The 25,932-nt window shown below is 38.9% G+C and overlaps 1 protein-coding gene across 1 annotated transcript in view; it reads left to right on the forward strand.

Moving 5' to 3' along the window:
* The window catches only part of LOC150080528 (uncharacterized), a 215,187-nt gene that overhangs the window by 184,780 nt on the left and 4,475 nt on the right, over positions 1–25,932 (forward strand). Inside the window, exon 9 of the mRNA XM_090381562.1 lies at positions 4,943–5,066. Within this exon, the coding sequence (XP_090237688.1) occupies positions 4,943–5,066 (124 nt within the window). The remainder of the gene's footprint in view (positions 1–4,942; positions 5,067–25,932) is intronic.

Below are 25,932 nucleotides of genomic sequence, written 5' to 3' on the forward strand. Positions count from 1 at the left end.
AAACACATAAAATCCAAGGAAGTGAAGCCAGTTGACATCGCTGGACAGTGCAGTGTTGAGTCAGTTTGGTGTGACATAAGCATAGGTAAATCAAAATTGAGAGTAGGAGTGTGCTATAGGCCTAATGACTCTGATGAGTATAATAAGATACTGTACAGGGAAATAGAATGGGCCAGTAAATCAGAGAGTCTTATAATGGGGGATTTTAATTTCCCAGATATTGACTGGAATTTGTGGGTTGGTCACTCACACACTAGCAAGGCTTTTGTGGATTTATTGGATGATTGTTTTCTACACCAGCATGTTCGGGAGGCAACTAGAGGGAGTAATACTCTTGATCTGATTATCAGTAGTGATTCTTCATGCATTAGGAATCTGCAGATAAATGAACCACTGGGTGGCAGTGATCACAGTGTGCTGAAGTGGGATTTACTCAAGGAGGTAACTACCATCAGAGGTAAAGGGAAGGGTTTTTGCTTTCGTAAAGGCGACTATGATGGTCTGAGACAGTATTTAAATTCTATTGTTGTTGTTGTTTTGTTTGTTATTTGGTTTTTAGGAGCATTAGCAACTAAGGCCATATTGCTCCGGGATATGCGGTGATCATTCCCTGACCTTTCCACATCCTCCATATTTGGTGGTGACGGGCTCGAACCCCGGTCTAATCAAGAAGCGTGTGCTTACGCACTGCTGCTCCTTCCCACCTGGCTACGGAGGCGCCTTTTAAATTCTATACAGTGGGACCAACTGATGATGTTACCAACAGCAAATTCAAAATGGGAAGCATTCAAGGAACTAATCTTGGAAGCTACCAGGCTTTACATACCAACCAAGAAATATTGTTCAAGGTTCAGGCCTAAATGGTTGTCAGATGAACTAATGAGACATATGGCAGAGAAGAAAAATGCATGGGATACATACAAATTAATGGGTGACGTGGAAGCCTATGATAGATATAAGTTGGTCTGTAACCAAGTCACAAAGGAGATTAGGCAGGCAAAGGCAGATTATGAGATATCCTTGGCAAAGGATGCAAAGAAAAACAGAAAAGAGTTCTTTACCTATTTAAACTCAAAAAGGAAAGGGATGAATCAGATTGGTCCACTGGATGTTGATGGTTCAACAGTTGAGGATCCAGCTCAGGTGGCTAACAATCTAAACGAGTATTTTGCATCTACATTCACACATGAGGAGTTATTCAGGAAGGGGAATGTTGTAGGTGAAGTAAACATTGGCAGTGAGCTAGATGATTTTCTAATAACTGAGAGGAAAGTGGAGGAGAAATTGTTGAGGATAAACATAAAAAAGGCACCCGGGGTGGATGGGATCTATCCAGTTATATTAAAGGAGGCAGCAAAGGAAGTAAGCACACCCCTAGCCATAATTATGAGAGCTTCTTTGGACTCAGGGGAGGTACCCATGGACTGGAGATGTGCAAATGTAACCCCAATTCACAAAGGAGGATCAAAGGCTGACACAAGTAATTATAGACCTGTTAGTTTAACTTCGGTTCCAGGAAAATTAATGGAGGCACTGGTTAAAGAAGCACTGCAGGATCATCTGGACAAGAATTCAGTTATAGCCCAGACACAGCATGGGTTTGTTAAGGGCAGGTCTTGTCTGACCAATTTGATTGGATACTATGATGTAGTCACAAAAGAACTGGATGCAGGGAATAACTTTGATATTATATATTTGGATCTTAGAAAGGCTTTTGATACTGTTGCGCATGGAAGACTGCTGCACAAATTGGAGAAGTGTGGCATTCGAGGCAAATTGCTGCTATGGATAAAGGGATGGTTGAGTGGCAGAAGACAGAGAGTGGTAATCAATGGATACTGCTCAACGTGGACTAATGTTATTAGTGGAGTTCCTCAGGGTTCAGTGTTGGGTCCATTGTTGTTTTCTGTATTTATAAATGATATTGATGATGGTGTATCAGGCTTAATGTCCAAGTTTGCAGACGATACAAAGGTTGGCAGGGTTGTTAAGGACACTACTGATACTATGCTGCTGCAACAGGATCTGGAAAGGTTGAGCAGATGGGCTGAGAGGTGGCAAATGAAGTTTAACATTGACAAATGTAAAGTACTACATATGGGAAACAGTAACCCCAGATCAACGTATCAACTCTGTGGTACTACGCTGACAGTGGTAGAGAATGAAAAGGACCTGGGGGTAATTGTGCAGGCAGATATGAAGTTCTCTGAGCAGTGCAGACGAGCTGCAAGAGTAGCTCATGGTGTCTTGTCAATGATATACAGGAATTTTTCTAGCAGGGACAGGGATGTGATTATTCCCTTGTATAAGGCATTGGTCAGGCCACACCTTGAGTACTGTATACAGGTCTGGAGGCCTCATTTCAAGAAGGATGTAGAGCTGCTGGAACGAGTACAGAGAAGGGCAACAAGATTAGTGAATGGAACAAAGGGTTGCTCTTACGAAGAAAGGCTTAAGTTTTGCAAATTACAGAGCCTGGAGACTAGGCATCGCCGAGGTGATCTGATAGAGGTGTACAAGGCTTTGAATGGCTTGAGCATGCTCAATGCCGATGGGATTCTTCCTCTTGCTCAGAATAATCACCTGAGAGGGCATAAATTCAAATTGAGGAAGGACGGATGTCGGATAGATGTGCGGAAATTCGCCTTTAGCCAGCGGGCAGTTGGTTTGTGGAATAGACTTCCATCGCTTGTTGTTGAAGTTGATAGCCTAAACAAATTTAAGGCTCAGCTGGACAGGTATTTCGAACGAATTGAGGAGTGAAATGGGAGTAGTGGTTGTTTTTTTTTTTTTTTTGGCTGATGCTGAATAAGCTTGCTTTCTTGCATCATATGCCTCTACTAATTCTAATGCTAATGCTAATATACAGAAACTTTGCTAGCAGGGATAAGGAGGTGATTATCCCCCTGTATAAGGCAATGGTCAGCCCACACCTTCAGTAAAGCATAAAAGTCTGGAGGCTTCATTTTTGGAAGGATGTAGAGCTGCTGGAACGAGTAGAGAGAAGGGCAACAAGATTGGTGAGGGGAACAAAGGGGTGCTCTTACCAAGAAAGGTGTAAGTTCTGCAAATTACAGCTTCTGGAGACTAGGCACCTGCGAGGTGATCTGATTAAGGTGTATAAGGCCTTGAATGGTTTGAGCAGGCTCAATGCTGAAGAGATTCTTCCTCTTTTCGGATTACAAACCTGAGGGGGAATTAACTCAAATTTAGGGAAGACAGTTGTAGAATAGATGTGCAGAAATTTACCTTTAGCCAGCAAGTAGTTGATTGCTAAAACAAACTTCCGTCTGTCGTAGAAGTTGATAGCTTAAATAAAAATGTAAACCATTTTTACACAGGTGTGTGTTGAGAAAAAACAGGTCAGGATTGTTCTGCAGGATATTGGGAAATCATTACTGTTTTCTTGGTAGTGCCTTAGCAGTATCTCAGCAGCTTTTAAATAAATAGCAGATTTCTTTTTCAGGGTAAGAAATAGTGCAAAACCAAGACAAGTGATGAAACTTCAAAGTTTAAACCTTTAATTTTTAGCCCTCATTACAAAGGAGTTCTTAGTTATTCATGTTTTCATTCCTGCATTAAACCTTAGATTTATTAGTAAGATTCATTGAAATCAAGTAAGTTTGGACTACATTAAAATAATTTATATTCTGTTGTAATAAGGATATTAAGAGGCCATTTAATTTTGATATAAACTTTACTAAAATGCACCTTACAATTTATGATTAGTATAAAACAGTGCTACGGTGCTCAATATGTTCTTCATTGTATTTCAATATTTGTAGAAAAATAAGAGAAATTTACCTCAATATGATATGTAGAACACTTCTGTATAACACTCTTCAGCAATTAAAATTAATGCAAAATGATTACTGGAATAAAATCAATTAACAACAATTAAAAAATATAAAAAAATTAACATAAATTTTTGCAAAATTTTGTCGTTTTGCAAAATTTGAACAATTTCAATCAACATTTTTAATATATTTTTGAATTGTTAATTTATTTTATTACTGTAATCATTTTGCTTTAATTTTATGTTAATTTTAATTGCTGGAGAGTGTAATATGGAAGTGTTCTACATATCATATTGTGGTAAATTCTCTTATTTTTCTACAAATCTTACAATTTAGTAGTACATCTGAATGTCTTCTTTTGAAATTCAATTAAACTAAAACTTTCAAAGACTTATAAACTATATGATAGCTATAAACCTCCTTTACTAGGAGTGGTCCTTTTAGGACCACTCCTAGTAAAAGATAGGAGTGGTCCTAAAAGAACAATCTATTGTTCTTGGGGAAATTGAAAATTCAGTTGGATTTGCGTCTATACGAGGAAGGAAGCATGTCTAGAGCATTGTTATTTTAATTATTTTTTGTCTAGTGTTACAAGTCTGGGACTTGCTTGCACTTTATGGCTTGCTACTTATACTAAAAAAAATACTAACAAAGAAAGTACTAACGGATTATTCTTTGTTAATCTTATTAACAAAGATTGCCCCTTGTCAGCAGGATCTCAGAAGAGGGCAAACTGAAATGTGCCATAATGTAATATGCGTTTTAGTATTGTTATTAATTCCAGGGTGAGTATGGGCTTGGCACACCCAGGGTCCTAAGCCAGATATCATCATCCTTCTGTTTCTTGGTGATTCTCTCTCTCTCAGGTTAACTAAAATTTTTTTTTTTTTTTTTTTGGCTGGTGCAGCATAAGCCTCAGACTTCCTTGCACCATATGGCTAAAAATAATAATAATAATAATAATAATAATTTTTTGTAAAAGTTTATATCAAAATTAGAGCTTCTTATTTTGTAGAAGTGTTCTTAATACAGTAGTAATACTTGTACTCAGAATTAGAATTTACACATTTTCTAACACAATTAAAGTTAACTTTCTTATATAGTTTATTTAAAAAAAAAAAGTGCATATCTAATATTTTTATTAGGCAGTGAGGGCACTAAAAGAAACAATAGAAGATTGTTGGGACCAAGATGCAGAAGCACGACTTACAGCCTTGTGTGTAGAGGAGCGTCTTTTGGAATTACCTATTTTGTGGGAACGACATAAAGGTAAGGAAGGCATTTATGGTTTTTATAGCTGAAAAAATAGAGTTTAATTCATTTCTTTTTATTTGAAAAGTGTGGTACTGGTTTGTTCTTCTTGAAAAATCTACTGCTCTGTCACTACCCTTCATAAAAGTCATCATTTTATAAAGGATTTGCTATCTGAATGGTGGAAGGGGAGGTAATAAATTATTCACTTCAAAGTTATTATTCCAAAATAAACAAAGTGAAACTATTTTTTCCGTCCTTACTTGTTTCTGGAAGCTGTAAACGAAAATATTTGAGTTGGAAACAAATTTTCATGAAAAATTAAGAAACATATTGTAAATATCAGTTGTAAGTAATAACATATAAGGTATTACCCAAACTTTTCAGACTCCCCTTGCCATGTTAGCATGAATGATGGAATGAAGTTCTGCCTCCTTTAATATAACTTGATAGATCCTAACCACCCTAGGTGCCTTTTTTCCATTTATCTTCAACAGTTTCTCCTCTCAGTTATCACAAAATCATTTGGCTGTCTGTCAGAATTTGATACACTTCTGACATCCACATCCCTAAAATATTCTTCACATGTGAGTGTAATTGCAAAAAATACCCAATAAGTTTGTCAGAAACAAACCTGAGTATGAATATCAACAGTTAATCCATTCATATCTAGTGGACCAGTGTGATTCAACCCCTTCCTTTTACTTCTTGCATAAGTAGTCTTTGCTGCTATTCTTTGCATTCTTTGGTAGACATTTCTCATAATTTGCCTTAGCTCTCCTAACCTCCTTTGTAACTTGATTGCAGACTAGTTTATGTATAACATAGACCTCTGTATCACCTAATAATTTATATGCTTCCCATGCATTTTTCTTTGTTGCCACAAGTCTCATCGGTTCATCTGTTTAGGTCTGTGCCTTGAATGTATTTCTTAGTTGGTTTAAAAAGCCTGGTAGCATTCTGAATTGCTGAATGCATCCCATTTAAAATTTACTGTTAGTAAGTGATCATTTGGTCCCACTGCATAGAATTTAAAAACTGTCTCAGACTGCTGTAATTACCTATACACAGGCAAAAGCTTTTTCCCTTTCCTTTGACAGTACAGTGGATTCCGGTTATTTGGGCCACCGGTTAATCGGGGCAGCCGTTTATTTGTGGCAAATCTTAAAAAAACAGAACCCAATCGAGAAAATATCCATGGTTTACTTTGCTTAATTGGGACAAGATGCCGTTTAATCGGAGCAGGAGACCGCAGCACTGGAGATTATCTCCACTGTCTCCTACAATTGTCTCCAACCATACCACGTGGTTCGGTCAGATTTCTGGAGGTCACAACCATAAAACAATAAAAACAATTAGCAGTCATCTGTTTATTGGGCTTTTCTGTTTGTGCAATCTATCATAAACGGATAGTAAACTCGATCTTATTGAATTTGCGATAATACAGGGATGGGATACACTTAAATAGAAAGGGTGCAAGAATATTTGCTGATGCTATCGAGACAGAGTTAGATGGGTCAGAAAACTGCTAACTTGGGGAGATACACAGATTAATAGATTAACAGTAGTTGCTGGCAGAGGTAAAAGTGATTCTTGCACTACTTCTATTGAAATGCAATTGAGCAGCAGCCTGGAAAGCAAGGCAATAGGGATTTCCAGGACTGCTGGGAGTCATAGAGGAACAAGTAAATACACAGGCTGTATTAGGGTAACTAAGAGTAGAAACAGGTGCATGTATACTTGCATGTACACCAATGCTAGAAGTATAGTTAATAAATTCGATGAGCTTGAAGTGCTAGTCAAGACATCAAAAGCAGATATATGGTTGGGATATCGGAGACATGGTGTCACACACACATAAGCAGTGCAGAACTGGAATTTGGGTAGTACAATGTGTATAGAAAGGATAGACAGGACAGAAAAGGAGGAGGAGTTATGCTGTTAGTTAAGAAACACATAAAATCTAAGGAAGTGCATCCAATTGATGTTGGTGGACAATGCAATGTTGAGTCTGTTTGGTGTGACATAAGCACTGAGAAAGGAAAAATGAGAATAGGTGTGTGTGTTATAGACCAAATGAATCTGATGAGTATAATGAGCAATTCTGCAGAGAAATAGAGTGAGCCAGTAAATCAGTGTCTTATAATGGGGGATTTTAATTTCCCAGAGATTGACTGGAATTTGTGGGTTGGTCACTCACCCACTAGCAAGGCTTTTATGATTTATTGGATGATCGTTTTCTACATCAGTATGTTTGGGAGGAAACTAGAGGGAGTAATGCTCTTGATCTGATTATTAGTAGCGATTCTTCATGCATTAAGAATCTGCAGATAAAGGAACCACTAGGTGGCAGTGATCACAATGTGCTGAAGTGGGATTTACTCAAAGAGGTAACTACCACCGGGTTAAAGGAAATGTTTTTAGCATTAGCATTAGTAGAGGCATTTGATGCAAGAAAGAAAGCTTATGCAGCATCAGCCAAAAAAAAAAAAAAAAAAAACCCACTTCCACTTCACCCCTCTGTTCGTTCAAAATACCTGTCCAGCTGAGCCTTAAACTTATTTAGGCTATCAACCTCCACCACAAGGGATGGGAGTCTGTTCCACCAACCAACCACCCGCTGGCTAAAGGCAAATTTCCGCACGTCTATCCTACATCTGTCTTTCCTCAATTTGAATTTATGCCCTCTCAGGTGATTTTTCTGAGCTAGAGGAAGAATCCCATCAGCATTGAGCATGCTTAAACCATTCAAGGCTTTATACACCTCTATCAGATCACCTCGCTGGTGCCTAGTCTCCAGACACTGTAATTTGCAAAACTTAAGCCTTTCTTCGTAAGAGCACCCCTTTGTTCCATTCACTAATCTTGTTGCCCTTCTCTGTACTCGTTCCAGCAGCTCTACATCCTTCTTGAAATGAGGCCTCCAGACCTGTATACAGTACTCTAGGTGTGGCCTGACCATTGCCTTATACAATGGAATAATCACCTCCTTATCCCTGCTGGAAAAATTCCTGTATATCATTGACAATACTCCATGAGCTACTCTTGCAGCCCGTCTGCACTGCTCAGAGAACTTCATATCTGCCTGCACAACCACCCCCAAGTCCCTTTCATTCTCTACCACTGTCAGTGTAGTACCACAGAGTTGATACGTTGCTCTGGGGTTGCTGTTTCCCATGTGTAGTACTTTACATTTGTCAATGTTAAACTTCATTTGCCACCTCTCAGCCCATCTGCTCAACCTTTCCAGATCCTGTTGCAGCAGCATAGTGTCCTTGACAACCCTGCCAACCTTTGTATCATCTGCAAACTTGGACATTAAGCTTGATATACCATCATCAATATCATTTATAAATACAGAAAACAATAATGGACCCAACACTGAGCCCTGAGGGACTCCACTAATAACATTAGTCCACGATGAGCAGTGTCCATTAATTACCACTCTCTGTCTTCTCCCCCTCAACCACCCCTTTATCCATAGCAGCAATTTGCCTCCAATGTCACACTGCTCCAATTTGTGTAGCAGTCTTCCATGTGCAACAGTATCAAAAGCCTTTCTAAGATCCAAGTATATAATATCAAAGTTATTCCCTGCATCCAGTTCTTTTGTGACTGCATCATAGTATCCAATCAAGTTGGTCAGGCAAGACTTCCCCTTAACAAAACCATGCTGTGTCTGAGCTATAACTGAAGTCTTGTCTAAATGATCCTGCAGTGCTTCTTTAACCAGTGACTCCATTAATTTTCCTGGAACAGAAGTTAAGCTCACAGGTCTATAATTACTTGTGTCAGCCTTTGATCCTCCTTTGTGAATTGGGGTCACATTTGCACATTTCCAGTCTATGGGTACCTCCCCTGAGTCCAAGGAAGCTCTCATAATTATGGCTAAGGGTTTGCTTACTTCCTTTGCTGCCTCCTTTAATATAACTGGATAGATCCCATCCACCCCAGGTGCCTTTCTTGTGTTTATCTTCAACAGTTTCTCCTCCACTTTATTCCCAGTTATTTCAAGATTCTCTAGCTTACTGCTAGAGTTGAATACACCTCTGGCATTCCCCTTGCTGAATAACTCCTCATGTGTGAATGTCGATGCAAAATATTCATTTAGTTTGTTAGCTACCTGAGCAGGATCATCAACAGTTGACCCATCAATATCAAGTGGACCAATCTGATTCATCCCCTTCCTTCTAGAGTTTACATAAGTAAAGAACTCTTTGCTGTTTTTCTTTGCTTCCCTTGCCAAGGATTTCTCGTAATCTGCCTTCGCCTGCCTAACCTCCTTTGTAACTTGGTTGCATATCAACTTGTATCTATCATAGGCTTCTGTGTCATGTGTTAATTTGTAAGTATCCCATGCATTTTTCTTCTCTGCCATATGCCTCATTAGTTCATCTGATATCCATTTTGGCCTAAACCTTGAACAATATTTCTTAGTTGGTATGCAAAGCCTAGTAGCTTCCAAGATAAGTTCTTTGAATGCTACCCATTTTGAATTTGCTGTTGGTAACATCATCAGTTGGTCCCACTGTATAGAATTTAAATACTGTTTCAGTCCATCGTAGTTGCCCTTACGGAAGCAATAACCCTTCCCTTTACCCCTAATGGTAGTTACCTCTTTGATTAAATCCCACTTCAGCACACTGTGATCACTGCCACCTAGTGGTTCATTTATCTGCAGATTCTTAATGCATGAAGAATCACTGCTGATAATCAAATCAAGAGTATTACTCCCTCTAGTTGCCTCCCGAACATGCTGATGTAGAAAACAATCATCCAATAAATCCACAAAAGCCCTGCTAGTGTGTGAGTAACCAGCCCCCAAATTCCAGTCAATATCTGGGAAATTGAAATCTCCCATTATAAGACTCTCTGATTTACTGGCCCACTCTATTTCCCTGTATAGTTCCTTATTATACTCATCAGAGTCATTAGGCCTATAGCACACTCCTACTCTCAATTTTGATCTCCCAATGCTTATGTCACACCAAACTGAATCAACACTGCACTGTCCAGCGATGTCGACTGGCTTCACTTCCTTGGTTTTTATGTGTTTCTTAACTAATAGCATAACCCCTCCCCCCTTCCTATCCTGTCTATCCTTTCTGTAGACGTTGTACTCCCCAAATTGCAGTTCTGCATCCCTTATATCTATGTGACACCACGTCTCTGATATCCCAAGAATATCTGCCTTTGATGTTTTGAGCAATACTTCAGATTCATCAAATTTATTTACTAAACTCCTAGCATTGGTGTACACGCAGGTATACATGCACCTGTTTCTATTCTTAGCTACCCTAACACAACCCATGTGTTTACTTGTACCTCAGTGTCTCCCAGCAGTCTCTGAAATACCATGCATCTTGTTTTTCAGGCTTCTGCTCATTCTAATAGGTTTTTGCTTTCGTAAAGGCGACTGCGTAAGTCTAAGACAGTATTTAAATTCTATATGGTGGGACCAACTGATGATATTACCAACAGCAAATTCAAAATGGAAGCATTCAAAGAATTAATCTTGGAAGCTACTAGACTTTTCATACCAACAAAGAAATATTGTTCAAGATTTAGGCCTAAATGGATATCAGATGAACTAATTAGACATGTGACAGAGAAGAAAAATGCATGGAATACATATAAATTAACATGTGACACAGAATCCTATGATAGATATAAGCTGGTCTGTAACCAAGTTACAAAGGAGGTTAGGCAGGCGAAGGCAGATTACAAGAAATCTTTGGCAAAGGATGCAAAGAAAAACAGCAAAGAGTTCTTTACTTATGTAAACTCTAGAAGGAAGGGATGAATCAGATTGGTCCACTTGATGTCGATGGTTCAACAGTTTAACCATAGATATCAACTGTTTAACAAGTGCCTCCATTAATTTCCCTGGAACAGAAGTTAAACTAACAGGTCTGTAATTACCTGTGTCTCCCTTTGATCCTCCTTTGTGGATTGGGGTCACATTCACACATGAGGAGTAATTCAGGGAGGGGAATGCCAGAGGTGTATGCGACTCTGGCAGTAAGCTAGATAATCTTGTAATAACTGAGAGTAAAGTGGAGGAGAAATTGTTGAAGATAAACATAAGAAAGGCACCTGGGGTGGATGGAATCTATCCAGTTTTATTAAAGGAGGCAGCAAAGGAAGTAAGCAAACCCTTAGCCATAATTATGAGAGCTTCCCTGGACTCAGGGGAGGTACCCATGGACTGGAGATGAGCAAATGTGACCCCAATCCAAAAAGGAGGATCAAAGGGAGACACAGGTAATTACAGTCCTGTTAGTTTAACTTCTGTTCCAGGGAAATTAATGGAGGCACTTGTTAAAGAAGCACCGCAGGATCATCTAGACAAGACTTCAGTTATAGCTCGGACACAGCATGGGTTTCTTAAGGGGAAGTCTTGCCTGACTAATTTGATTGGATACTATGATGTAGTCACAAAGGAACTGGATGCAAAGAATAACTATAACTTTGATATCATATATTTTGGTCTTAGAAAGGCCTTTGATACTGTTGCTCATGGAAGACTGCTGCACAAATTGGAGCAGTGTGGCATTGGAGGCATATTGCTGCTATGGATAAAGGGATGGTTGAGTGGGAGAAGACGGAGTGGTAATCAGTGGACACTGCTCTTTGTGGACTATTATTAGTGGAGTCCCTCAGGGTTCAGTGTTGGGTCCATTGTTGTTTTCTGTATTTATAAATGATACTGATGATGGTATATCAGGCTTAATGTCCAAGTTTGCAGATGATACGAAGGTTGACAGGGTTGTTAATGACACTAATGACAGTACACTGCTGCAGCAGGATCTAGAAAAGTTGAGCAGATGGGCTGAGAGGTGGCAAATGAAGTTTAACATTGACAAATGTAAAGTACTACATATGGGAAGCAGTAATCCCAGAGTAATGTATCAACTCTGTGGTACCACACTGACAGTGGTAGAGAATGAAAATGACCTAGGGGTAATTGTGCAGGCAGATATGAAGTTTTGTGAGCAGTGCAGATGGTCTGCAAAAGTAGCTCGTGGTGTCTTGTCAATGATATACAGGAATTTTTCTAGCAGGGATAAGGAGGTGATTATCCCCTTGTATAAGGCAATGGTCAGGCCACACCTTGAGTACTGTATACAGGATTGGAGGCTTCATTTTAAGAAGGATGTAGAGCTGTTGGAACGAGTATAGAGAAGGGCAACAAGATTAGTGAACAGAACAAAAGGTTGCTCTTATGAAGAAAGGCTTAAGTTTTGCAAATTACAGTGTCTGGAGACTAGGCACCTGCGAGGTGATCTGATTGAGATGTATAAAGCCGTGAATGGTTTGAGCATGCTCAATGCTGATGGGATTCTTTCTTTGCTCAGGATAATCACTTGAGAGGGCATAGATTCAAATTGAGGAAAGACGGTTGTAGGATAGATGTGCGGAAGTTTGCCTTTAGCCACGGGTGATTGATTGCTGGAACAAACTTCCATCTGTCATTGTAGAAGTTGATAGCTTAAATAGATTCAAGGCAGAACTTGACAAACATTTGGAGCAAGGGGGATGGGTGAAATAAGGGTTTTTTTTTTTTTTTTTTGGCTGATGCTATATAAGCTTGCTTTCTTACATCATGTGCCCTTTCTAATGCTAATACTCACAGCTCTGTGGGTTATTATGGTGAAATGTGTTTACACTTCCATGGAATCTTCAATCATATAAAAAATTTTATTTCAGAATCTTCTCTTCATTCCTATTTTTAATGCTTCGTAACTTGTTACTCCGTTCTCACATGCGTGTATCGCATTACTTGAAATTTGTGTGTGTGCCGTGTTCTTTGGTATTGATTGCTTATCTTTATACTGTTTTAAATTTTAACCCCCACCGACAAATGTTAGTGAACAGAAATGTCAACTAGTTGGTATGTACATATTACAGTACATATTAATTATTCCGATTATCACGTATATTCTTCCGATTTTCACGTATCATTTAATTTTTTAATTAGTAAGGTAATAAAAGGTAAATTTGTGCTTAATATATCTTTACTTTTATAGCCAGTGGACAATATTCCTCCTATTTTAGCTCATTAGAATCACTGTTTAATAGAATTAAAATTCAGTGTGCAAATGTGATTGCAATGAACGGCACTTACTACACATTATATAGTGAACGGTACTTTACTATGGTGACTCCATCGTAACATGATTTGATTGTACAGTGATTCAATTGTAAAGCGGGGGTCCATTGTATTTTTAACTTTTTTTACGTGAAACTTTGGATAATCAGGGCAGGCACTTAATCGGGCAAAATGCACTAGTCCCGATGTGTCCCAATTAACTGGAATCGACTGTATTTACATCTTTAAGAAATCCCACATCAATACATTAATTTCTGCTACCTAGTGGGACTTTGTTTCTGCAAGAAGGGTATGCTGATAATAAGATCAGGAATATTGCTTTCTCTTGTTGTCTCTCTAACATGCTGCTGTGGGAAAAATCATCCACAAAATTCTTGCTGCTGTGTGAGGGACTCAACCCACAAGGTCCATTCAAGTCCCTCCCATTATAAGACATTCTGATTTACTGTCCTACTGTTTATGACCGGACTCATCACAATCATGATGCCTATAATACACATCCTCCCCTCACTTTTGTTTTCCCAATGCTTATGTCACACCAAACTGACTGAGCATTGAACTGGCCACCCATGTCTGCTGGGTGCACTGCCTTAGATTTAGTATACTTTTTAACTAAGAGCATGGCTCCACCCTCCCTCCTGTCCTAGTCTCTTGCCTGTGGATGCTGACGTGGTTATACATGCGGTTGATCGCTGCACTTGATGGTAGATGGAGGATAGACGAGTTCTAAGGAAAATAAAGGGAATTTGATGTAGACAGAGGATCATCATTGGAAGTTCAGAATTTGTAGCAGTTTTCCAGCATTTACTTTGCTATTAATTATGGATCTTGCAGCATTCTGATGCAAGAGGGTAAGCACTAAAGTGAAAATGTATTAATGTCTGACAGCACCAGGGGTTCCTCCCATCTCCGTGTTGCTTTCATTGTAGGTGTACCAGTTCGCTGGGAATGCCAGAGATTTAAAAGTGTGTGGGCTTTGTATTTGTGTGATGTCTTGTACCATTGTTCATCTGGTCATTTAGACACTGGACCCCTGCTGAGGCCCATCATTGCCCCACTTTCGCCCCTAGAGGCAGACCAGTAACCCAGTAGACTTAGTTACTCTAGCAGGTCGTGCCGCATAATTTCCTGAGATTTTGGCAGCTAGGACCTTAAAAAATAATAATAAAAAATTTTTTTTTTTTTTTTTTTTTTTTAACTAAATGATTGTGTGAGGGTGATGTTGCTTGAATTTGAAAAGGCCAAAATATGGGCGAAAGGTGATTTGACGTCCTTAAATTTAGGTGTGGGGTTTTTGCTAGCATATAAATGGAGAGGGGAGGGAGACAAGACTGGCGGGAGAAAGGCAGAAATATGGGGCCAATAGAAAGAAAGTGGTCCCAGGTTTCAGTGGGGCCACTTTCTTTCTGTGCACCACTAGAGAGGAAAAGTGGGGGGGGAACATCCCCTCCCTTCCCCAGGGAAATGTAATTCAAAAATGAAGGGGGTCTAGGGTGCTCTCTTCAGGTCGGCATATGGGATTTGGCAATTAACCTGCACTTAGTTTCGTCGTTTCTAGTTGCATCATTTATGGGGCTAACCCCATCCTTGTATTTTCTTATTCCTGCTTTGGGTGTTTTCTTTGGGGAGATTGGTTCCTTATTTGTCTCAGCTGGTGGCGAATCACTATCAGCCAGGTGCTGCGTCCATCATCGTTGTTTGGCTGGATCAGGTTATCTCAATTTGTCTTCAGCAGTTGTCCTATCAGTTGCTTTGCAAGTCGTCACATTAGTTCTCGGTGTTCAGGTGTCTGCTCAGAGGATGGCGCCTTTTATCAGTTCACTAATGACCATATCTGGGACAGTGTCCCTGCTGTGATTTCCATGGGTCCAATTTTGTAATAATGAACTGTGGAATGTTTTCAGGTCACATAAGGGGTGCCTTCCTGTCCTGGGTTGTAGAGTTGACTGGTAATCCGTACCTCATGTGCTTGGGTCGCACATAGGAGCAGGGTCTCATCTCATTCTTTGAGTGCTCAGGAGGATTGATCATTGTAGTTGAGAGTCATACTCGGTCTCTTGAGATGTCTTGTCCTTGTGTCATTTTGTTTACGACATTCTCTTCAGTGGATCTTCTCATCAGTTCCTGATCGCATTTCAAGTTCTTCTTGTGAAGAGGTCCAAGGCAAATTTGGACAGGATTTGGTATTCATCCCTTGAACCAATAGGTGATGTTCTTGCCATTGGGGTATGAATCTCAGTCTCGTTATGAAGGTTCCCCACAGAACCTCATATATGAGGCACTGGTACATCAGATGCTCCCAGCTTTCTCTTTCTCCACGAGGACAGTTTGGATCTTGGAGTATTCCCAGTGTGGCAAGTTTGTCATTAAAGGGCCCGTGGCCAGTCGGTATGAAGGTTGTGTAGAGGCCCAGGTGGATCCATGCAGGCGACTTCGGGTAGTTTTTTCTACAAGGGGGATGAATTTTCTCGTTACCTCGCCCTTGTGTGAGGTGGACCATCTGGTCTGCCACATTTGTTTCAGGTGTGTCTGCAATTGTGCTTACTCTTGTTTTTCTCCATTTTCTGGTTCTATTGTATGCCCCAAGAAGGTAACGGTAATCCCTTTCATTATGTAGAATGTCAGGCCACACCTAATGATTTCTAGATCCAGTGGTAAGACTCCCACCAGAACCTTGAGTGCCCCGGGTAAGCACTGTTATTTTTATTTTCATTCATTATTTAATAACATTTGGGCAAACTAAATCACTATGTGATGGCAATGGCATGATTGTTCTTGGCCGCTATTGCTTCAGCATAGGGTTGTCTGTTTCTTAACAGTCCACACTTGCCATGCTCACATCTATTTGAACGCTGACTTTAGTGTAGAGGTAGACTTAGTTAAAAATAAGATGTCTTGTAATAGGTGTAGTGAGTTTAAATTTGAGACATTTTTTGTAGTATTTGACCTTGAAACGTACGTGAGTAAACCACTGGGAATTTCTATCCCCCTCCCACATCTGAACTCGCTCTTTGTGGACAAAATTTGCCAACAGAAGAGCATTATTTTGTGCATGAATTTTTGACAGAATCACAAGATGGCTTAATTCTCGATTTCTACTGCAGTATGCCTCAAAAATCGATAAATTTGAAAAACAGAAAATACGGGAAATATCACCTCAAATTCTGAGACTGAAACTTAGGATCTGGATCCAGTAGTTTGTCCAAAGAAAGTGAACAATGATGAGGAAACAGTTGATGAAGAAGAGAGCAGATCAGGACTTGACTCAAGCAAGCCTGCAAGAATAAAGATAAGAATCAAAACTGAATCTCCAAAGAATAAAGAAAATACTGAAACTAGTTTGCAGAAATAGAGACTACAATGAAAGACAGAACCATCCTCCCAGGCAACTAGCTCTGCCCTGGAAAAAGTTATTGAAGTCAGGCTCAAGCTTGAGAAATTAATAGCATTGCAAACTGGTAGAATTACAGTCCCAGTCAGAAAGCAGACCATAGAATATTGGACCACCCTTGAAAGGACAATCACTAATCAGGGCTAAATTAGAAGCAAAAGAAGCAGAGTGTCAAACACAAAAACAACACTCAGTGACATATGCACAAGCATTAAAGGGCTCCACCATGACCACATGACAAGTAAACTTCCAATAAGACTGAACTACATAAGAAAGAGGAAAATGTTGTTATCATTAGGCCAACAGTCTAGCAAGCTGGACTTCAATGAAGCCATAAAGCAAGCCATTACCAAGAATTTTGAACCTCAATTTAAAACAATTAAGATAAAGAGGCTAATAAAAATAAGAATGACAGTGATAGTGATAGAGACTAAAGAATATGCTGATAAGATCAGTTGGATTATGAATCTCAGTCTCGTTATGAAGGTTCCCCGCAGAACCTCATATATAGGGCACTGGTACATCAGATGCTCCCAGCTTTCTCTGTCATGTCCAAGGACATGACAGAGAAAGCTGGGAGCATCTGATCTTGTCCTTGTTACAGTCATGTCCTTGGACTGCACAATGGCCACAGGCCATTGTGTAGTCCAAGAGCAGACTGTAACAGACTGTTACAGTCTGCTCTTGGACTAAGTTCCAAGAAGCAAAGTGCCTAAGTAGTTTGCAAACTTCTGTTTGTGGAACAGCACAAACAGAAGGTAAAATATGGACAATTTGTATAATTCTCATAATCACCAATGCTTCGAAGCTCCTGCAATTAAATGCCCAGACAGCACGTACTGTTGTCAATCAGCTAAAAGTAATAATGGAAGAAAAACAGATTGACATTGCTTGTATCTAGGAGCCCTACCCCCCCCCCCCTTGGGAATAGGGTTCAGGAATACCCTAGATACTGCAGGATTATAGAATCCACCACAGACGCCTCATAAACAGCAATAGTAATCTGGAATAATAAAATCACAGTGACCAGGATAAACAATATATGCATTCCGTGTGCACATTACTTTCCCTCTGGGGTCATTTCATGTCAATTTGCTTTACTGTAGGTCAGGTGAAAGCATTGGCGCAAGTGTACAATACTTACTAACAGCCCTCAACCTACTATCTGGCAACAGAATAATAGTATCCATGGATGCTAACTGCAGGTCACCTCTATTGCATAGCCATACAATAGACATAAACAGCACTCGTAATGGGCTGGAAATGGAGGACCTTGTAGCCACCACATCACTTAGAGTTATCAACCAGCCACACAATCTTGCAACATACAGTAGTACCCTGTACAAGAGTGAAATTGATGTTACAATGGCCACCCAAGCCATTGCCCATAAATTAATAAACTGGAAAGTGCGGGAAGTCTGGACTGCATCTGACTACCATGCCATCACTTTTCAGCTGTCTTGCCAACTGGATCTAGTTCCACCTCCAATCTATGATATAATCAGATTAAAATCAACACAGACAATCAGGAAAGCCACAAAAACTGCCATGAAAAGAAAACAACTAAGAGCAAATGCAGTCCCCTGGTGGTGCCTTGAGCTGGAGAATTTCCTGCAAAGGGTGAACCAGGCAAGAAAACACTTTCAGAGATCTTGAGCTGGTTGGCCACCAGCTGAAGTAAATACCTGGAGGGAGAATTATCATTCTCTGAGAAACACTTATACAAGTTTGATAAGACAAAAGAAAAAGGAAGTTTGGCAAACCCTTGTTGGTACCTCTGGTAGTGCTGACCATAGGGTGTAGTTTATCACATAGTTACCAACAAGTTGCCAATGGGAGATCTACCATTGGCAACAACATATACCTGGGAGGAAACAGTAAATAACATCCTGGATATGCTGTTTCCTGAGGACAGTCACCCTCTCACTCATGATTAAACTGAACTATGTATTGAGAATGAAAACTATGCTAGGAGAAATACAAAATTACTATTTACTTCAAAGGAAATGCTTGCAGCAGTTAAAAGAGCCATAGATAAAAGAATGTCCAGGCCACAACCTCATTAGAAATAGAAATGATAAAAGAATTAATTAAATATTTTCCACAATATCCATTACAAATATATAACAACTGTCTGGATAAGAGAGTATTCCCCACAAATGGAAACTGGTAAACCTCTGTCTGATACTAAAAAATCCAGAGAAAACCCCCAAATGATCCAAAATAATACGGGCCAATAGCCTAGTTACCAGTACTGGGTAAGGTATTGGAACAGTTAATTCACCTCCATCTAGAGATCCACTATGAAAGTGAAGGTCTTCAGTCAGACAAACAGCTTGGCTTCAAATCTGGATGTTCAACTGAAGGTGCTATGAACTGTCTTATAAATGCAACACTGAATACAGAGGAAAAGACAGGATAGGAAGGGAGGAGGGGTTATGCTATTAGTTAAGAAACACATAAAATCCAAGGAAGTGCAGCAAGTCGACATCGCTGGACAGTGCAGTGTCGAGTCAGTTTGGTGTGACATAAGCACTAGGAGATCAAAATTGAGAGTAGGAGTGTGCTATAGGCCTAATGACTCTGATGAGTATAACAAAAGACTGTACAGGGAAATAGAGTGGGCCAGTAAATCAGAGAGTCTTATAATAGGGGATTTTAATTTCTCGGATATTGACTGGAAATTGTGGCTTGGTCACTCACACACTATCAAGGCTTTTGTGGATTTATTGGATGATTGTTTTCTACATCAGCATGTTCGGGAGGCAACTAGAGGGAGTAATACTCTTGATTTGATTATCAGTAGTGATTCTTCATGCATTAAGAATCTGCAGGTAAATGAACCACTAGGTGGCAGTGATCACAGTGTGCTGAAGTGGGATTTACTCAAAGAGGTAACTACCATTAGGGGTAAAGGGAAGGGTTATTGCTTTCGTAAAGGTGACTACAATGATCTGAGAGAGTATTTAAATTCTATACGGCGGGACCAACTGATGATGTTACCAAATTCAAAATAGGAGGCATTCAAAGAATTAATCTTGAAAGCTACTAGGCTTTACATACCAACTAAGAAATATTGTTCAAGGTTTAGGCCTAAATGGATATCAGATGAACTAATGAGACATGTGGCAGAGAAGAAAAATGTATGGGATACATATAAATTAATGGGTGACATGGAAGCCTATGATAGATATAAGCTGGTCTGTAACCAAGTTACAAAGGAGATTAGGCAGGCAAAGGCAGACTATGAGAAATCTTTGGCAAAGGATGCAAAGAAAAACAGCAAAGAGTTATTTATCTATGTAAACTCTAGAAGGAAAAGGCTGAATCAGATTGGCCCACTGGATATCGATGGTTCAACTGTTGATGACCCTGCTCAGGTGGCTAACTAACTAAGTGAGTATTTTGCATCTATATTCATCAAGGAATGGTTGAGTGGGAGAATACAGAGAGCAGTAAACAGTGAACACTGCTCTTCGTGGATTAATGTTATTAGTGGAATCCCCCAGCATTCAGTGTTGGGTCCATTGTTGTTTTCTGTATTTATTAATGGTATTGATGAAGGTATATCAATCTTAATGTCTAAGTTTGCAGACAATACGAAGGTTGGCAGGGCTGTTAATGACAGTATGCTACTGCAAGAGGATCTAGAAACGTTGAGCAGATGGGCTGAGAGGTGGCAACTGAAGTTTAACAATGACAAATGTAAGGTAATGCATATGGATAGCAGTAACCCCGAGTAACATATCAACTGTGTGGTACTGCACTCAAGGTGGTAAAGAATGAAAAGGACCTGGGAGTAATTGTGCAGTCAGATATGAAGTTTTCTAAGCAGTGCAAACAGTGTTTGTCACTGCTTAGAAAACTTCACTGCTTAGTGTTTGTCAGCCTTAGACAGTCTGAAAGAGTTATGGTGTCCTCTCAATGATATACAGGAATTTTTTTAGCAGAGATAAAGAGGTGATTATCCCCTTGTATGAGGCAATGGTCAGGCCATACCTTGAATACTGTATACAGGTCTGGAGTCCTCATGTTAGGAAGGATGTAGAGCTGCTGGAACGAGTTCAGAGAAGGGCAACAAGATCAAGATTAGTGAATGGAACAAAGGGTTGCTTTTACGATGAAAGGCTTGACATTTGCAAATTACAGCGTCTGATGACTAGGCACTTGCGAGGTGGTCTGATTGAAGTGTATAAGGCCTTGAATGGTTTGAGTGTGCTTAATGCTGATGGGATTCTTCCTCTTGCTCGGAATAATCGCCTGAGAGGGCATAAATTCAAATTGACGAAGGACATTTGTAGGATAGATGTGCAGAAGTTTGCCTTTAGCCAGCATGTGGATGATTGCTGGAACAAACTTCCATCTGTTGTAGAAGTTGATAGCTTAAGTAAATTCAAGGCAGAACTAGACAAACATTTGGGCCGAAATGGATGGGTGAAATAGGAAGGGTTTTTTTTTTTTTTTTTTTTTTTGGCTCATGCTGTATAAGTTTGCTTTCTGGCATCATATACCTCTATAATGCTAATGCTTGTGTGCATGGTTGCTTGGTTGGAGCTCTCTATTGCATCCGAGTTGCTGGACATGATGGAGAGCTCTTGCCTGGCTGTTTGTTTCTTGGTGTATGTAAGGTCAATGAGCATTTGTATGTTCAAGCCTTCGTTCTCTGCAGTGCTCTGTCACGCCTGCATTGTCGGAATTGATGAGGAGCTCCTGCTTGGTTATAAGTTAGAAGCATAAATGGTGATCTGTTCTGGTTTGTGCATCCACTGAGGTGCATCTCAGGTGCTCCTCAGTGGATGCAGCTCTCAGGTGCATCCACTTTGTCGGGCATGATTGAGAGCTTGCACGACTATGTTTTATAACATCTCTTCTTTCCTAACACTTTTCTAGATATAATATTTTTGTCTTATTTGTCATTGTGTCATATTTTGACTTATTTATGTGCCTAAAATTATTTTATATTCCTAACCATAAATACAATAATAGACATATGTCTATTATTGTTATTAGTATACAAATTATAAATATAAATGGATATACGAGTGTGAATATATGAGCACAGGTAACAGGGCCATTTTAAGAACTCTTGGGTCCCCCCCCCAGCGAATTTTTAAATGTGGCCCCTATTCAGTTTAAATTTTGTTTTAATTTTTTTTTTTTCTGGGTCTCTCATACAGCGAATTTTTAAATGTGGCCCCTATTCAGTTTAAATTTTGTTTTAATTTTTTTTTTTCTGGGTCTCTCATAGTTGCATTCCTAACCCTATGTATTAAAAGAGCTACTGGAAATTATAGGCGCCTCCGTAGCCAGGTGGGAAGGAGCAGCAGTGCGTAGCACACGCTTCTTGATTAGACCAGGGTTCGAGCCCGTCACCACCAAATACAGAGAATACGGAGGATGCGGAAAGGTCAGGGAATGACCACCGCATATCCTGTAGCAATATGGCCTTAGTTGCTAATGCTCCTAAAAACCAAATAACAAACAACCAAATAACAAACTGGAAATTATGCTCCATCATTGCATCAAGGTGGAAACCCATTGATGGAGTTTTTTTTTTTTTTTTTTTTAATTTTTTCTTTTTAAAATTCTTTTTCTTTTCTTTTTTGACCAACAGGACGTAAAATACTATATTGGTGAAGACTGACAGGTAATTATATGACAAATAATATAACCAGTATGGTGGCCAACTGCAATAACGATGATGCAGCAAATCTGCATAATACAATTCGTCGAGCAATAAATTTGTCAACCGGCAGTGGACCTATATGGCATCCATGATGTCACTTTGCGTGCGAGAAGCTTTGCACGGAGCATAGAGGACACATAAAAATTATAATTAAATAATATAATTATAATTATAAATATTATATAATTGTAATTACATAATGTTTATAATTATATATATATTATTAATTTATAAAAGCGAGAAATAAATTTAATTTTTTTTCTAAATATTAATATTTTCGGCACTTAAAACTATTTGTAAAGAAAGCCAAAAACATTATTTGTATATCATTATGTTCCGTATTTGCGGTGCTTTCGACTGCAACGTAACATATGGGAGGGTCTTTTAAAAAATTATTAAGATCAACAACTGAGGCCCCCAGTAGGCCGGGGCCCCTGGCATCCACGCCCATGCATTAAAACGGCCCAAACAGTAAGTCTTAATGTGATAATGTGTATACGTTTTGGTTGAATGAGCCTGCTATTGTGTGTGTGTGTGTGTGTGTGTGTGTGTGTGTGTGTGTGTGTGTGTGTGTGTGTGTGTGTACGTTGAAAAAAAAAGTTAATTCCCGCTTATTCTTGTCTTATGTTAGGTGGGAAATGAATCCACTATGGGGAAAAAAATTGTGTGTAATGACCTATTCATGGTACTGTATTGAATGGGATAAGCATGTGAAAATGGGGAATGAATGAGAATGTCTTATAAGTATCAATTGTTGTACCCTGAATATGGATAATAAAAATAATAATAATATTATTAAAAATAATGTAAAAGAACTCTAAATTAACTAATCTTGCAGGTTAATTGTATAAATGTGAATGAATGTCAGGTCACCTGTGTAAACTATGCTGTGACCGAATGAGTGTGATTAATATGTAAAAAAAAATATCAAGATTGTACATGTGACTTATCCGTTTGTATAATGATGAATGTAAGAATGACAAATGTGTAAGAGAGTGTTATGTGCTGTTATTGTCTGCCCTGAAATATGTTATATGAAATATGCAAAGTGATATCTTTCTAAATGATGGGTGGATATCTATTATCAAATTTCCACAATATTAGTCTTGCCAGAGATAAACTGCAGTACATTATATGCATTCACTGCAGAACTCACAGTAGATTAATCTTTATCCCAGGGCTCACATCTGGTGAGTATGGGCTTGGCACACCCAGGGTCCTGAGCTGTATATTATCATTCTTCTCTTCTTTGATGATTCCCTTCTACTTTTGACTCTGTTCTAATAATAATAATAATAATGTAAAAAAAAAAAAAAAAAAAAAAAAGAGTTAATAAGTATGACAGGTGTGCAAATGGGCCAAGTGCATGTAGAGTGTGTGTTGTTCTAACAGTTCCCCCCCCCCCAAATCCCATACTGGCTTCAGATGGCCTGGCCAGTATGGGATTACTTATAGAGAAGCACTGCATGTCTGCAGTTCGATCTCTTTCCCCACATAGAGCACCCTGGTCCTATGACTTTACTCCCGTACAATCCCTGTTTCCCTTCCCCAGCTCCCAAACCAACCTGGAAATAGGAAGCTAAAGTGGGTACCCCTTCTACCCATTTAACTTCCTATTACCAGGTGAAAAGTTTTCCTATCGTCCACCTTCTTTATCTTCATCTGTTTCTCCTCCCCTTGCCTATCTCCCCACTCCACTTTTTCACTTTACAGTGTTGTTGGTTCCCCCCCCCCCTCTCATGGGGTCCTCTCTGGCAAGCTCAGGCATCACCCAGGGTTTGCCCCCACCAGAGACCTTTCTACTTCTTACTATACCTGATTTGCCTCCTTGAGGCAAGGATGGGCAATGTGGAGTCCCACAAGGGGCTCCGTGGCTAAATGGCTAGAGGAATGACAGACTAACACAACACCATGCAAACTCACATTATCTCTGGCCTTTACAGAGTTTGTACTGTGACACAGAGTATACAAATGCAGAGTTGGAGGAACCCTGGTGCCATCTGACAATCAACATTATACACCTTTTTTTTTCTTTTTTTTTTTGTAGTTGTTGGCACATCGGCTTCTGTGGTCATAATGCACCTCCCAAGGTTTTTGCAGTACTTTGATCCAAGCCCGAGGCGGGATTCGAACCCGCGACCTTTGGGTTGCCAGGTAGGTACTTTACCCACCCGGCTAGCCCAGTCGGCACTATACACCATGTTCCAGTCTCTTCTGTAAATTCTACAATTCAATGTACATAAAGTCACTTGCTTAAATAAAAACACTGATTTTATTTTTAAGAACAGATGCATTAAAATAATTTTTAACACAAAAATTTGATAATACATTCAAACTATGTGAATTAAAGACTAATCTAGTGTGAGTTCAGCAGTGAATGCATATAATGTACTGCGGTTTATCTCTAGCAAGACTAATACAGTATTGTGGAAATTTGATACTAGATATCCACCCATCATTTAGAATGATACCACTTTGCATATTTTGAAAGCAAAGTTATAGACTTACAATTAGGAGTTCGTTGAAGTTTATAGTTGTAATCTGTGGTAAAACCATCCATTATCAAGCTAAAGAACACCAAGGCATGTTACCAGTAAAAAAAAGTAAGGGAGTGGTCTCTTATAGATTCCAGTTTAAGCTGAAGTGCATTTGATAGCATTTCAAATGAATCACAACCAATATAATAGTGCCCTATCTTGTTGTACTAAAGACTACCTGCCTCGAAATTACTGAAATTCCAGCCCCCATACTTGGAAAAATAAAACATTCATTGCCGGTAATATCAACAATTTTGATTTATCTGTTATCAAACATTAACTCACACAACAATTTGTTGTTATGTGAATTCATGTTAACTGGTATATAAAACATAATTTTGTCTTAAATGTCATTGGCTGATGTTTACAAAAGTTGATATTTCAGTATGATCATTACTTATGGATGCCCCATATGTGTTTCCATTCATTATGTTATGTTTATTTCCTGTTTTTTTTTTTTTTTTTTGTATCACTTTCACTGAGGAAGTCAAAAATAATTTGGGATAGATGTATCTTCAGGTGACTGCCTTTTGAACTTTGACAAATTTTTAATCTACTTTTATCAAATTTACATTATGTTTGACTTGGTTAAGTTAAACTGTAGTCCATTACACAGTTTTTTTCTGTTTTCACATTTATATATTGCATAAAAATATGCAATCCTATAAAATATAGGATTGTAGGTCTATTTCATATATTATTCTAATTAGTATCATGACATTTGCTAATAGAATTAAGCATTTAAAATAATGAATTTTTAATTATTGCTTTCAATAAATGAAATAAAATAGAGTTAATTTTTCTTGTGGTGGAGGTCAATTCCCAGTCCTTTCTTTTAAATATGTGACTGTATGAGACTAATAACATTTTAGCATCCTTTTTTGAGATGTAGTAGAACAGTGAAAAGCAAGTCGGCATTTCATCCTCTGGGTTCAAGTTTGATTATTATTGTGATGTTTTTCTCTTTCACCTTTTTTTTTTAAATTCCTTATATGTAAAATATCATTTAAAGGATATAAATATTTAATATTATAAATATTGGCAGTAACTAGCTCAAGCCTCTGATGTTTTCACTGGTTCCCCTGTAAAAATTTAAGCAGTTTGGGTCTATGTGTGTGAAGGAAATTTGGAAAAAATTCTACATTAATAAAAGAAAA

The sequence above is a fragment of the Mastigoproctus giganteus genome, chromosome 9 (assembly GCF_048544385.1).
Source record: "Mastigoproctus giganteus isolate SK-2022 chromosome 9, ASM4854438v1, whole genome shotgun sequence".
NCBI classification, from domain to species: Eukaryota; Metazoa; Arthropoda; class Arachnida; order Uropygi; family Thelyphonidae; genus Mastigoproctus; species Mastigoproctus giganteus.